We start from the raw sequence: 12,850 nt of genomic DNA on the forward strand, positions 1-12,850 counted from the left end.
CGCCATTCACCGTAACGTTGCGTCCAACAGCATCTTTGAAAAAATACGGTCCAATGATTCCACCAGCGTACAAACCACACCAAACAGTGCATTTTTCGGGATGCATGGGCAGTTCTTGAACGGCTTCTGGTTGCTCTTCACCCCAAATGCGGCAATTTTGCTTATTTACGTAGCCATTCAACCAGAAATGAGCCTCATCGCTGAACAAAATTTGTCGATAAACACATTTCGAACCGAACACTGATTTTGGTAATAAAATTCAATGATTTGCAAGCGTTGCTCGTTAGTAAGTCTATTCATGATGAAATGTCAAAGCATACTGAGCATCTTTCTCTTTGACACCATGTCTGAAATCCCACGTGATCTGTCAAATACTAATGCATGAAAATCCTAACCTCAAAAAAATCACCCGTTATATATTAGCTAATAATACGTTTTAAGTGACATAGTACAAATTCGGATGCGAACCGTTACGGAGTAAAGTCGTGCGTCCAGTTTGCCCAATTTTTAACGAAACACTAATTAAAACAAAGATCATCACAATGGCAGCGCGTAGAGAGAAAATGCCGCCAACAACACTGAATCTGCCCGCACGACACTCTTTGACTCCGCTCGAGCAGATAGTTTACGAAGTTGGTAGTGTGATGCCATTAACGCCGCCTACAACACCGGATGTTACGCCGTTACCGTTATTTCCAATAACCGAAACAAAAACGCCGGAAAATGATCCGGGCTTAAGTGAAAATAATTCAATTAAATCTGTGGAAAAAAAGAGATTTACAGTGATTGAACCGGCTGTATTTCTGGTCTACGTTGCCACAGCGTTGGCTGGTAAAACATATGCTTGAAGTGCTCTTCAAAAAAAAAAATTAAAAATTAAAAAAAAAAAAATAATTAATAATAATAATGAAATTATATATTCAAATAATTTTCTACTTTCGTAAAAGGTGCCGTCTTGCAGAATCAGCAACTCTATCAAACCTGTGTCGCGGTCTACAATTATGATAAAGAACTATGTGAACCAATGCTGGGCGTTATAGCCAAAAATGAAACGTCAAAAGTGAGTACTTATTACACAAATTAGTTTAATTGTTGGTAATTAAATTGACGTAATGGTAATTAAAGTAATTGTTTACCACAAATACGATTTAATGATAACCATAGTGTGTGAATATAGAAGTGACAAATGTTTAAACTAGACACAACAATGTCATTATAAAGGTCAATATGCTTCAAGTCTAGTAAAAATTAGGGTTGTATCGAACAATGAAGTAGAATCCGATGCATAGCGAACATTATATACATAAATGTTAAGTCCAAACTCAGGCAGAATTGGTTGTGGAGAAAACCAAGAGAATGCAAAATCGTTGTTCTAAAAAATTTCTTTTGAATAAGATATGAATCCATTTAAAAATCATATATTTTGCTAAATTGACGAACCTGATATTTTGTGAGTTTTTCGAAAATGGAAACTGTCCACAGTGAACAATGAAGTATTTATATATTACTTCGTAGATATCGGTAATAAGATATAATATGAATTCCAAGTTGTTGCAATTCCCCGATCTTACACCATATTTTTTAGGTGATTTTTTAGATAAAAGGATCAGATTGACACTCAAGTTTGTTCTAATCGGTAACCCTTTTCGGGGCGAAAACCAAAATACTCCAATAATATAATTCTACTAAAACAAAATGAAACTGATTCTACTATGAAAAACCCAATAAGAGCTTTTGCTCCAATTTCAAGCAAAAATGAGTCTCCTCCATTTATTCTAGGCTCATTTAGTTAATATAACAGCAAATAGATAGGAAGGTTGAATCCATAATATCACCTTAAGTTCCATTAAGAGGTTTGACCAATCTAGAACTCTCAACTTTGTCATTATATTTTGTGAGTAAGAAAAATAAATCGAATTTCTCTCTTTCAGTCTTTATTAAACCGGTATATATTCAATTGTATTGAAATTTTGGCATACTTTGCATTACTACTGAGCCAATCATTGGAATCACATATTTCAAGAAAACCTCGGTTTTCACTATTCTACCAAAAGTATAATGTTTTTAGGGCACCAAAATTACATTTGACACCAAAAAGTTTATTCTTTTGAAATATGAACCCTTAAAAGCAACGATTTGCTATAATTCTTCCATATAAGTTTTGACTAAATATATGTATATTTTTTGATTTGGTATGGAAGATACTTTCCGATATAGAAAAATTATATATAAAATGAAATGACTATTCGGATTTCTCAAAAATATGAAAACTTGTATTACCAAGTAACTTCAACCTCTAGTATTTAGAAGAGTTATCTTGCAAAGATCCGAACCTTATTTATCTCGTTTTTTGTCTCTTTCCAAATATGAATATATCATATATATTAATTAGTATTATGTCTATATTTGTATAGTATGTATACATTTTGCTAGTAAAGCTTCTATTTACATATTTCCTCAGTATACTCATTTACACGGTTACTATGTTTACTATTTTGTAAATAGTGATAGCACCTTACCGTGGACATAATCATAAAATTTTTCATGGTTTAGGCTTAGATAAGTTCTACAATGTAGTAAAGACAAGCGGGTGCCACAAGTGACTCAAAATTTTGTCGACTCTGTTTTATACATTGCCAATCATTCATGTATTAGGGTGGTTCTAGTAAAGTGACTCTAATTTTATAAAAAGTGATTCATTTATTCATATTCAACATCTATATATAATATATTTTTGGTGTAAAAAGATGAAAACTTCTCTCTTCTCTTTATTGTTTTTAAACACAAAAACAATACAAAAAGTATTTTTAATTAAAAAAAAAATTAAACTGCACACTTTATTAGCTTAGTGACCACCCTCTATGAGCTTAGACTTATACAGCAGAGAAAATCAAAATTTCATTAAAATGTTTGCGTTATTCTCACTGCTGACCTTCTCAACTTGAGTCAAAATAATCTCAAAGTATGTAAGTGGAAATATTTACTTTGAGAAACAGTGTAATCTGCTGATACACCATCCGCAAACTACTGTTCCGACCTTCGGTATGCCGGTGTTTTAGCTTATCGCTAAAGACATAATGATTAAGCAAAACATGAATTAACAATTTAATGTAAAATACAGGAACAAAACATAAATAGAAATAAAAAAAATTTAGTGATAACAAAGCTTATCGATAAACAGGTGGCGCGGCGCGTCTACCAATTTTGCTTGTAATGCTCTGCCGACTCATTGCGATATGCATGTTTGTGTGTAGATCCCCGGTGACTAAATAATACGTACTGCAATTATTTATTTTTTTTTGTCACGTTTTGAGCGTATTTATTGCGCCGATACACGCCATAATCACATACTCAAATTTATACCCTAAACAATATAATTTGATTTTACTTAACGATAATTTTGTCACAAGTTATTTGAGTAATTTTTATTTCTAAGTGAGTGAGTGTAAAAAAATGTATGTATGTTGATGAGTTGAGTGAAATTTGGCAGACAAAACTATAGTATTTTTTTTAGAAGAATGTTAAAAAATTTACTAGAGGGATAGCTGTCAAAGTAAATACATTTTTGACATTTGGCACTTATATTCAGTAGTATTGCTGACCTTAGTCTTTGACATAGCTTACGAATTCGAATTCCAATTGCTTGTCCATAAACTCCCCTTATATCCATATGTGTGTTGGGTATATATTTTTTATCTATTGCAAATTAACTGTCCGCTCATTTACTCAAAAATATTTGCGCATAAATATCCAGCGCTCGCGTCTTTGTTGTTTACAAATCGAAATATTCAGTTGATTTACGAACGCGCGGCACACGCGTAACACAAACGAACAATAAATTATTGAAATGATTTTTGTTTTAAATTGATTTTTAATGTTTAGAAGCTACTTGATTACTTTTTAAATACTTTTCAATTACAATTAAACTTGAAATATAAATACAAAGTAATTAGAGAAATAACGTACAAAAATGTCGCTACGTAACAGAGAGGAAAGTGAAATTTTATATTTACCCGCAAATCAAGAGTGTGATGAAAATTCTCAATTCGCTCGATCCACGGTAACGCCCCCAAAACCGCGTAAAAGTCGCACAATAATCGAACCGGCAGTATTTCTAATATACGTTGCTGCCATTCTTTCAAGTAAGTTTTCTGCCACAGTTTTGAGTTGAAATTTTTGTATAAAGTTTCAAAAGCAATTGTGTAACTCAAAAACTATAAAAAAAACGAAAATTATCGTTATTTTTTAAACACCTCGTAGATACTGTGTTACAAAATCAGCTGCTTTATCAAACCTGTACAGTGGTCAACGACTATAATGTGACTATATGCAAGCCGATGTTGGGTGTTGTGCCGAAGAGTAATGAATCAGCTGTGAGTAAATCGTTAAAACAATAATATTGGATATTTTTTCGAAAGTAAATTTAATTTAGAAAAACCCATCAAACGTCGGTACAACTTTATTTTCGACACTAGGACTTTTAAAAATATGTCGCAATATAAGCTGGCTCACAAGGAAAATGCCAAAAAATAGCTGAGGAATTTGTCCGTTTTTTTAAGAACTTATTGCAGTTTACGACACTGAATTAGAGTGTTAAATATTTATCGTTTATGGATATCAGCAATGATGATTAACATTATAATGATAACGTTTGACGTCTACCAAAAAAATACAAATACAAGTTAGTTATAACCCACTAAAAAAGGTTAAATTAATATGTGTGTGAGTAATATTTACTCATATAATTTGGTATAAAAACCTAATAACTCACTAACGAATAATACTAAATTAATTGCAAACTACTTCCGGAACATTACACTACGGTCGTGAAATTTCTAAGCACAAAATCACTGGACCATACTAAAACAGATTTCACACCTTTTTATACTCTCGCAACAAAATTGCTAAAGAGAGTATTATAGTTTTGTTCACATAACGGTTGTTTGTATCACCCAGAAATAAAAGAGTTAGATATGGGGTTATACATATATAAGTGATCAGGATGACGAGTGGAGTTGAAAACTGTCCGTCTGTATGTCCACGTGAATTTGAGTGCAACGGATAACTCGAGTAAAAATTGAGATATCTTAATGAAACTTCGTACACATATTTCTGGGAGGTTGGCATTGAAAATGGGCGAAATCGGACCATTGCCACGCCTACATAATGGAAAAAACCGACAACATATAAAGTGTCATAACCAAGCCATAAATAATGTATGAAATTAAAATTTGGTACAAAGGATTGCACTGCGAATCGAGGCATATTTGGATGTGATTTGTATGATTTATTTTTGATATGATTAAAGTAACCTTCGTCAGAACCTTAGCAAACTTGAACATACAACAATATTTTTCCGGAGAAGCTAACTGTTCTGCTTTACAGGCTTCAAAAAAATCGATTTTTTTATTTTGTTTTAAATCTCTTCCAAAATGATCCAAGAATATGTCTTTAAAATTCCAGAGGCCATTTCGACATATTTTCGAAGCTAGAGCAGTTTTAGTGGCCGAGCGTCGAGCAGGTGCGAATGCTCAGGCAGCCCTTAAAAGCGCGTTTTCTCGAGTTTTCATTTTCACAAGTATTAAAAAAACAGTGCCGGCGATAGCAAAAAGAATATACATATGTCCGATCGTAAAAAACCAAAGTGATCTAGCTTCAGTATTAAATTATCTTCTATTTGAACTAAAAAAGTTGGACAAAAGTATTATTTAAACTAATTGTTTTGCAACTTAAAGTCAATTTTTTTTTTAAGTGAATTTTTTTTTCAAACTCCGAAAAAATTTGCAATTTATTTATAACTTCTTAGGTATTTTTTTAGTTTATAAAGAAAAGAAACTTACAAAAATTAAAAAAAAAAATTGGTTCGACGGTCTCAGGTGCATCGCACGACCTCCATCACCGGCACCGATTTACAAGTGCAGACTCCAGGCGCTCCAGAAAAATACTTACAACTTAAAAAAAATTCAATATTTTTTAATAACAAATATTGTTTTTTAAGCCTTAAATATAGTACACTATCGTCTTAAAATTCCGTTTACCGCAATCATTTCCTTCCCTTTCAAAAAAAAAAATTGCTAAAAAACGCTTTTTTCGGCTTCTAATAATTATTTGCAAGAGTAAATGCAGTACCGTTCCAAAGGAACTAAAGATCGATCAAAAATATAAGATTTCCCACAACAGATCATTAAATTATCAATCATACCATTCTGGTATAACAAACTAAACTTAACCTCCATAGTGAAATTTTAGATAAGTTCGATAAGTATCTGAGAACTTACAAGATAGTTTAAGGAAGGGATGAAATCTTCTTTAGTGGCAATCTATTATATTTAAAAATCATAATAATTTTTAATTTAATTTATTATTATTATTTTTTATAATTTTCCCATTTTAAGGAAATCGAAACAAAAGTACAACCCTATGTAGCCAACATTATTATGACGAGTTCGGTGATTAGCAGCGTTTTGCCGGCCTTTCTCAGTTTATTCATTGGACCATGGTCGGATAAGTTTGGACGCAGACCAGTGCTGGTCGCCACATTTTCAGGTAAATAATTTCATATTTAATAATTATGAAAAAAGTAATACAACAAACTTTCTTCCGTCGAAATAGCGGCCCTAATGGGACACTCTATCACAACAATACTGGCAGCTATATCTATGGCAACACCTGTGAATCCTTGGATTTATATAATATCGAATATACCATTGGCGCTGACAGGTGGCACTTGTGCGCTGATAACAATGGTATTCTGTCTAGTATCCGATGTGTCTGACGAGGGCGGCAAAGCGAGACGGTAAGTGTTCGAGTGAAATGAATTTGTCATGGATTTGGATCTTACATACTTCTATCCTACACAGCATGTTCTTTGTGGATGGCGCTTTGGGTATTGGTACACTGGTTGGCAATGTGATTAGCAGTTATATACTGGCTGGTACTGGTACCATCGGTGTGTTCGCAATTGCTGCCGGTATGGATTTGTTAGCGCTGTTGTATTTGTTGTTCTTTGTCAGCGAAAGTTTGAAATTGAAACACGAACGAAAGGAGGTAAACTTGTTAGCAGTTAAAAAAAAGTTTAGAAAGTAATTTAATTTTTTTGTTTAGTCAAAGTTGCGCGAGTTCTTCCATTTCGACTTGATTAAGGACTTGGTGAGGAGTTGCCTGAAACGCCGTCCACACTATGATCGTGCTATCATTTGGTGTATAATGTTCACCTTAGTAACCACCACTTTCGTAATGCGTAAGTATTTAATAGTTTAAGCAGCTTGAATAGGGTTGCCAACTATTTGAAAAATTTGAAAAAATTATAGTTGGTCTGAAAACCTTAAACCTTAAAACGAACTTAAGTTGAAGATACTTTTTAAAAGGTTGCCAGCTGTTCGGAAATTTTAAATTAGTAAAATATATTAGGTAAGGGAATATTTACAGTATACATAATATGGCAACTCTTAAAATGAAGAGGCTTAAAGAGATTTAAGTTGAACACTTTTTCAAAAGAGTTGCCACCGGTTGGCAAAGAAAATTAAGTAAAACTGAAATTAGTAAAGTCTGGTAATCAAACTAAACAATTTTAAAAATATTTCTGTTAGAAGCGTTCAGAGTTGCCACCTGTTTATTTTTATTTTTCACACATTATTTGATTTTTTTCTTACAGAGGGTGAAGCGAACGTCTTTTATCTGTTTCTACGCAACAAATTCAATCTTACATTACAGGAATTCACCACATATAATGCGATTACGATCTGCATTAAAATGGTTGGTTGTGGTCTGATTTTGGTGCTATTGCGAGTGGTGAGTTGTGAAATATAACACCAAAATAGTTTATAAAAAAATATTAAAAAATTTAAAATCCTTTCACAGGTATTCAAAGCCCCTCTCATAACGGTTGCAATGCTCGGTTTGTTGGGTTGCTTCACCGACAGTTTAATACGCTCATTGGCACAACAATTCTGGCAAATGTATTTGGCTGCCACATGTGGCTTCATGGGTGGCATTAATAGTCCGATGTTGCAAGCGGTGTTAGCGGGCTTAGTAGAAGCGACCGAAATCGGTGAGTTGGCAGATGGATATTTTTTAGAAAAAAAATTTATATTTTTTTGTATTCCAGGTAAAGTCTACGCTGTCATCTCTTCGTTGCAAACTCTATCGCCGCTGGCTTCGGCACCGGTCTATACCGGCATTTACAGGGCAACACTGGAGTCATATCCTGGCGCATTTTACTTTCTCAGTGCCTCCATTTATCTAGTGTGCTTTGTGCTTATTACGTAAGTGTTTTTTAAGAAAAAATTAAAAGAAATATTAATAATAATTTCACAATTTTTCAGCTGCCTGTTTGTTATGCAACGAATCGGTGCTAAAGCAGCCAGACAACCATCGGCGCCATAGAGGAAATGTTAGCAGAATTATATTATTTGAATAAACAAATTGATATCAAAGCAAAAAAATTATGCGAAAAAATTTATTTTTTAAGTTTTCTAAGCGCATGCTCTTTAAGCATTTAACTGAATTTAATTGCTGTATATATGTACATGTATCTTTTGCATTGAAATTAGGAAAAATAATTATTTAAATATAAGTATATAATAGTACTTATAAGTTCTTATTAAAACGAGGGCTATTTTATAAAAAAATAAGCTTTACTCATTTTTTCAAATGACGGTGAGGTCCAAGGGTAAGTTCCAACGAAAACAATTATTTAAGTTCCTCCTAAATTGTAACAACAGTTTTAATTTAATCTTTCGAGATATCTGCTTAAATAATTTACCAAAAAACTCACTAGGGGATTATTTCTCCTTTAGTTTCAGAGTAACCTTTTCTAAAAGCTAGCTGGCAATTAGAAAACTCTTGCTGGTATATAAAGACTAGAGAGGAAGATATACAAGTGTGTTAAAAAAATAACGGGAATTGTAAAATTTAAAATTTTATGAGTTTGGAGAGTCCAATAGTATTTATTTTCTTTTTCGTTTTATAACCATACGAAAAATCGCTGAAAGTGCTAAAGCCTATCCCTAAAATCGAGTATGATATGTGTTTTGACGATTCGAAGAATCGCTGACAAAAGTGCATAATATTCAATGGGATTAGTTCCCATAGACAGATTTGACAGTTCTAAGATGATGAGAACAAGATCAAAACAAATGTGTGAAGGTCGGATAATAAAACCATATTTTGATTTATAAAAAACGATATTTCAACATTAATCAATTCAGTGCCACTAAAAACTATAATAATGACCAAATCTCCTCAAAGTTACGATCAATTTAAGAGAGTAAAGTGTATAACTTTGCACCAAATGCCAGTATGTAAGCAACAACGCAAACTGGCTGCCGACGTAGATAAGAACAATTTATGATCTACAAATAATCATCTGCGACAGTTTAATAAAATTTTGTCATCTCATACCAAATATATACGGTGGTGGCGATAAAAAAAGTTCAATGAATATTTTTTTTTTTTGTAAAGCAAAATACATACATCGATAAACTAATTCTCAATTTCGAAACTAGATAATTTTCGAATATACAGTGGGAAGCTAAACTGTCCGGATGTTTTGCACTAAGGAAGTTAGGTAATGAAAATAATACAAATATAGGTATATTATCAGATATATGTATTTTTCTTATTTAATTGAACATTATTCTAAATTATAAAGCACAAAAACTCATATAAATTACTTCAAAAAAATAAAAAAATTAACAAAAAACAAAAAATTCACTATTCGGACACTTTTGCACAGTACAAGAAATACACATTATCATGATATTGCTTTGTTAAAATCTAACGGTATTTAACCCGTTGTTTTTTTTTTTGTTTGTTGTCTCGTTATGAAGCTTTTATTGTTCTATTTGTGCATTATTGTTTCACCTGTGAAGTGATTAACATGATTTTTAAATAAAAATTTAAAAGATCTTCAAAAATGAGAAAAACGCCAACTGATATTGAAAACAATGTGATAAATTTGTTGCAAAATAATTATTCATGCCGTAAAATTGCTGAAAAATTAAATTTAAGTAAATCCACTGCAAATGATATAAAAAAACGACGAAATGTAGCTTGCAATAATAACCAAGGAGGTCGACCAAGACTACTTTCTGATGGTGATGCCCGGCAGATTGAACGTTTGCTACATAATAAGGACACCAAGACCCCGAAAAATGCTGCAAAAAGTATTGGTAAGGATGTCAGTTCCTGGACGGTTAGACGCGCATTAAATAGAATTGGTTTAGTAGCCAGTGTGAAAAAGAAAAAGCCAGCACTTTCCGATAGAAATGTGAAAAGACGCCTTCATTTCTGTAAAACCCACAAGAATTGGACAGTAGATGACTGGAAACGGGTTATTTGGAGCGACGAAACTAAAGTCAAGTCTGATGGAAAATAATACTATTGGCATAGGCCGCAGGATATACAAGGTATAATGAAGAAGGAGGATTACCTGAATATTCTACAAACAAATTTACCAGAATTTGTTGACGAGAGTGCTTATCCAACCGAACAAGTTGTTTTTCAGCAAGACGGGGATCCGAAGCACACGGCCAAAATAGTTAAAAGCTGGCTACAAAACCAAAATTTTGGGACAATGGAATGGCCTGCACAAAGCCCAGACCTGAATCCAATAGAAAATTTATGGGCTATTGTGAAAAGAAGGCTGGGAGCATATGAAAACCCACCAAAAAATGTTGACGAGCTTTGGGAGAGAATACAACACGAATGGCGAGCTCTTGACCGTGATATCATCCAAAAGTTGATGGAGAGTATGCCAAAACGTATTGAAAACGTAATTAGAAATAAAGGCCTTTGGGCGAAATATTAAATTGGCAACGTTAATTGGTTTCAACAAACAGTGCAAAAGTGTCCGAATAGTGAATTTTTTGTTTTTTTTAATTTTTTTTTTTATTTTTTTGAAGCAATTTATATGAGTTTTTGTGCTTTATAATTTAGAATAATGTTCAATTAATTAAAAAAAATACATATATCTGATAATATAGCTATATTTGTATTATTTTCTAACTTAACCTAACTTCCTTAGTGCAAAACATCCGGACAGTTTAGCTTCCCACAGTACATATATATTCATAAAGAAGCGAAGAGGAAAAAATAGAAGTATTTAAAGGATTTCGCAGATAAAATATATATATATATTTAAATAATTAAAATATAAATATGTTATATAATTTAGATTAAATTTTTTAAAAGTTGAATAAAATATTTCTTAAAAAAAGAATGAAATGGAGATAAATATATGAGACACTAAGTAAAAATGAGAAAATAACTGCACTTACCCAGTCTATATCACATTACATCAGTACAATTAAAATAAGTTGTAGGTTGTGATCTGAAAAAATAGTAGAACTTTAAAGTAATAAATAAGTGATGATTAAAAGTAAGATACAAATAGTTCGTTGTATGCAAAATTATACAAATAAATTAGTTAATTAGTGTTAAGATAAAAAGTTACCCCCCGAAATAGCTAAAGAATTTTCTGAAGGAGCCTCAGGGGAATTAAATACTTTTTGAGAAGAAATTTCGCAACAGTTAAACGATGTAGGCTCTCCAATCCAGGACAAAACTATAAAGGCATCACGTGTATATATTACGGGTTATTAAAATATTTTGTTGATAGTTTGAAATTGATTTTAAGTTTGTGATTAAAAAAAATGACAAAAACGTAAAACGCATATCTAAAATAGGGGGTGGACCCTTCATTTAAGTAAATTTAAGTTCACTCGATAAGAAGGTCAGTTTTAATTTTTTTTTTTAAACGAAGCAAACATTTAATTTATAGAATTTGTGGAGGAAGACCGGTAAAGCAGTTTATCGACGAAACCTATGATTGCATGAAAATTTTCGACTGAAAATATTTTTCGTATCGCGATCGAATTCGCTGTGGATTATTTATAATTTATAATTTATTATTTATTATAATTTAATATTTTATTTAAAAAAATAGACGAACAACGAAATAATGATACTATACCAAGCTATTATTTCATCTCAAAATGTTTTTATTTTTCTCCACCTGTAGCTATTTAGCTCGCCATCACTGTATATCATATATATACATATATATGTACATTAGTTATGTATGTATATTCAAAAAAATTCAGGCAAAGTGCTTATCTTCCTATAATTATCCTTTTATCTTTTATAATCTACCATATGCACGAGCATATAAAGTAAATTTATGAAAAAAGTGAGTAGATTACAGACTCGCAAATAATTATATTCCTATCCGGAAATATTATTTCTTGCATATGAATATGTAAAGAAAAGTATACCACTTAGAAGAGGTATTATCAAAAAATAATAATTTTGTAGGGTATTTCTCCATAGATATGAACATTTATTTTGTAAGCAAGTAGGAAACGAACGACCAACTCACATAAAAAAGTTATTTAACAATCTAAATGCATGTCAAATGTAAAACAAATGACTTAATATCATAATAATCAGTTCTTTGGTAAACGATTATTAAACAAATACTCAGCTCAGTTAAAATTATTCTGTATAATTCTTGCTGAACTCTTAAATATAGCCGAGCTTGTGGTGTCACCTTATAAGAAAAAACGTGGTCAATTGCTTTAGCAAGTATTTCAATATGGTGTAGGGTATAAAAACGGATCTCATGCAAATCTTTAGAAATAGCTCACTCATATGTTGTCAGCAGTTTTCATTCATTCTTTATAAAATTTCTTTCTAGTTTACTTTTATCACCAGATACCGTTTTCAGGCACTGTAAATTTTTATGGTGTTTATTGTGGTGAATGACAAGCAACAGTTAAAAATATTTTCACCTATATACAAATGTATGTCTAGATGTGTGGTATTATTATAATTTGAATATATAATTGAT

General features: G+C 31.9%; 1 protein-coding gene across 2 annotated transcripts; it reads left to right on the forward strand.

Moving 5' to 3' along the window:
• Positions 1-435: 435 nt before the first annotated feature.
• On the forward strand, positions 436-9,167 carry LOC105212589 (tetracycline resistance protein, class A). 2 transcript variants are annotated; one of them, XM_011184648.3, is made up of 10 exons: positions 436-831; positions 948-1,060; positions 6,396-6,546; positions 6,613-6,796; positions 6,861-7,047; positions 7,105-7,240; positions 7,655-7,791; positions 7,861-8,050; positions 8,108-8,264; positions 8,325-9,167. In XM_011184648.3, the coding sequence occupies exons 1-10, from the start codon at positions 543-545 to the stop codon at positions 8,383-8,385; spliced, it is 1,605 nt and encodes a 534-aa protein (XP_011182950.2). In that variant the 5' UTR covers positions 436-542; the 3' UTR covers positions 8,386-9,167. The 2 variants fall into 2 exon arrangements, with proteins under 2 accessions (XP_011182950.2, XP_011182951.2); XM_011184649.3 differs by lacking the exons at positions 436-831; positions 948-1,060 and adding exons at positions 3,779-4,142; positions 4,261-4,373.
• The last annotated feature ends 3,683 nt before the right edge of the window (positions 9,168-12,850 follow it).

The sequence above is a fragment of the Zeugodacus cucurbitae genome, chromosome 6 (genome assembly GCF_028554725.1).
Source record: "Zeugodacus cucurbitae isolate PBARC_wt_2022May chromosome 6, idZeuCucr1.2, whole genome shotgun sequence".
NCBI lineage: Eukaryota > Metazoa > Arthropoda > Insecta > Diptera > Tephritidae > Zeugodacus > Zeugodacus cucurbitae.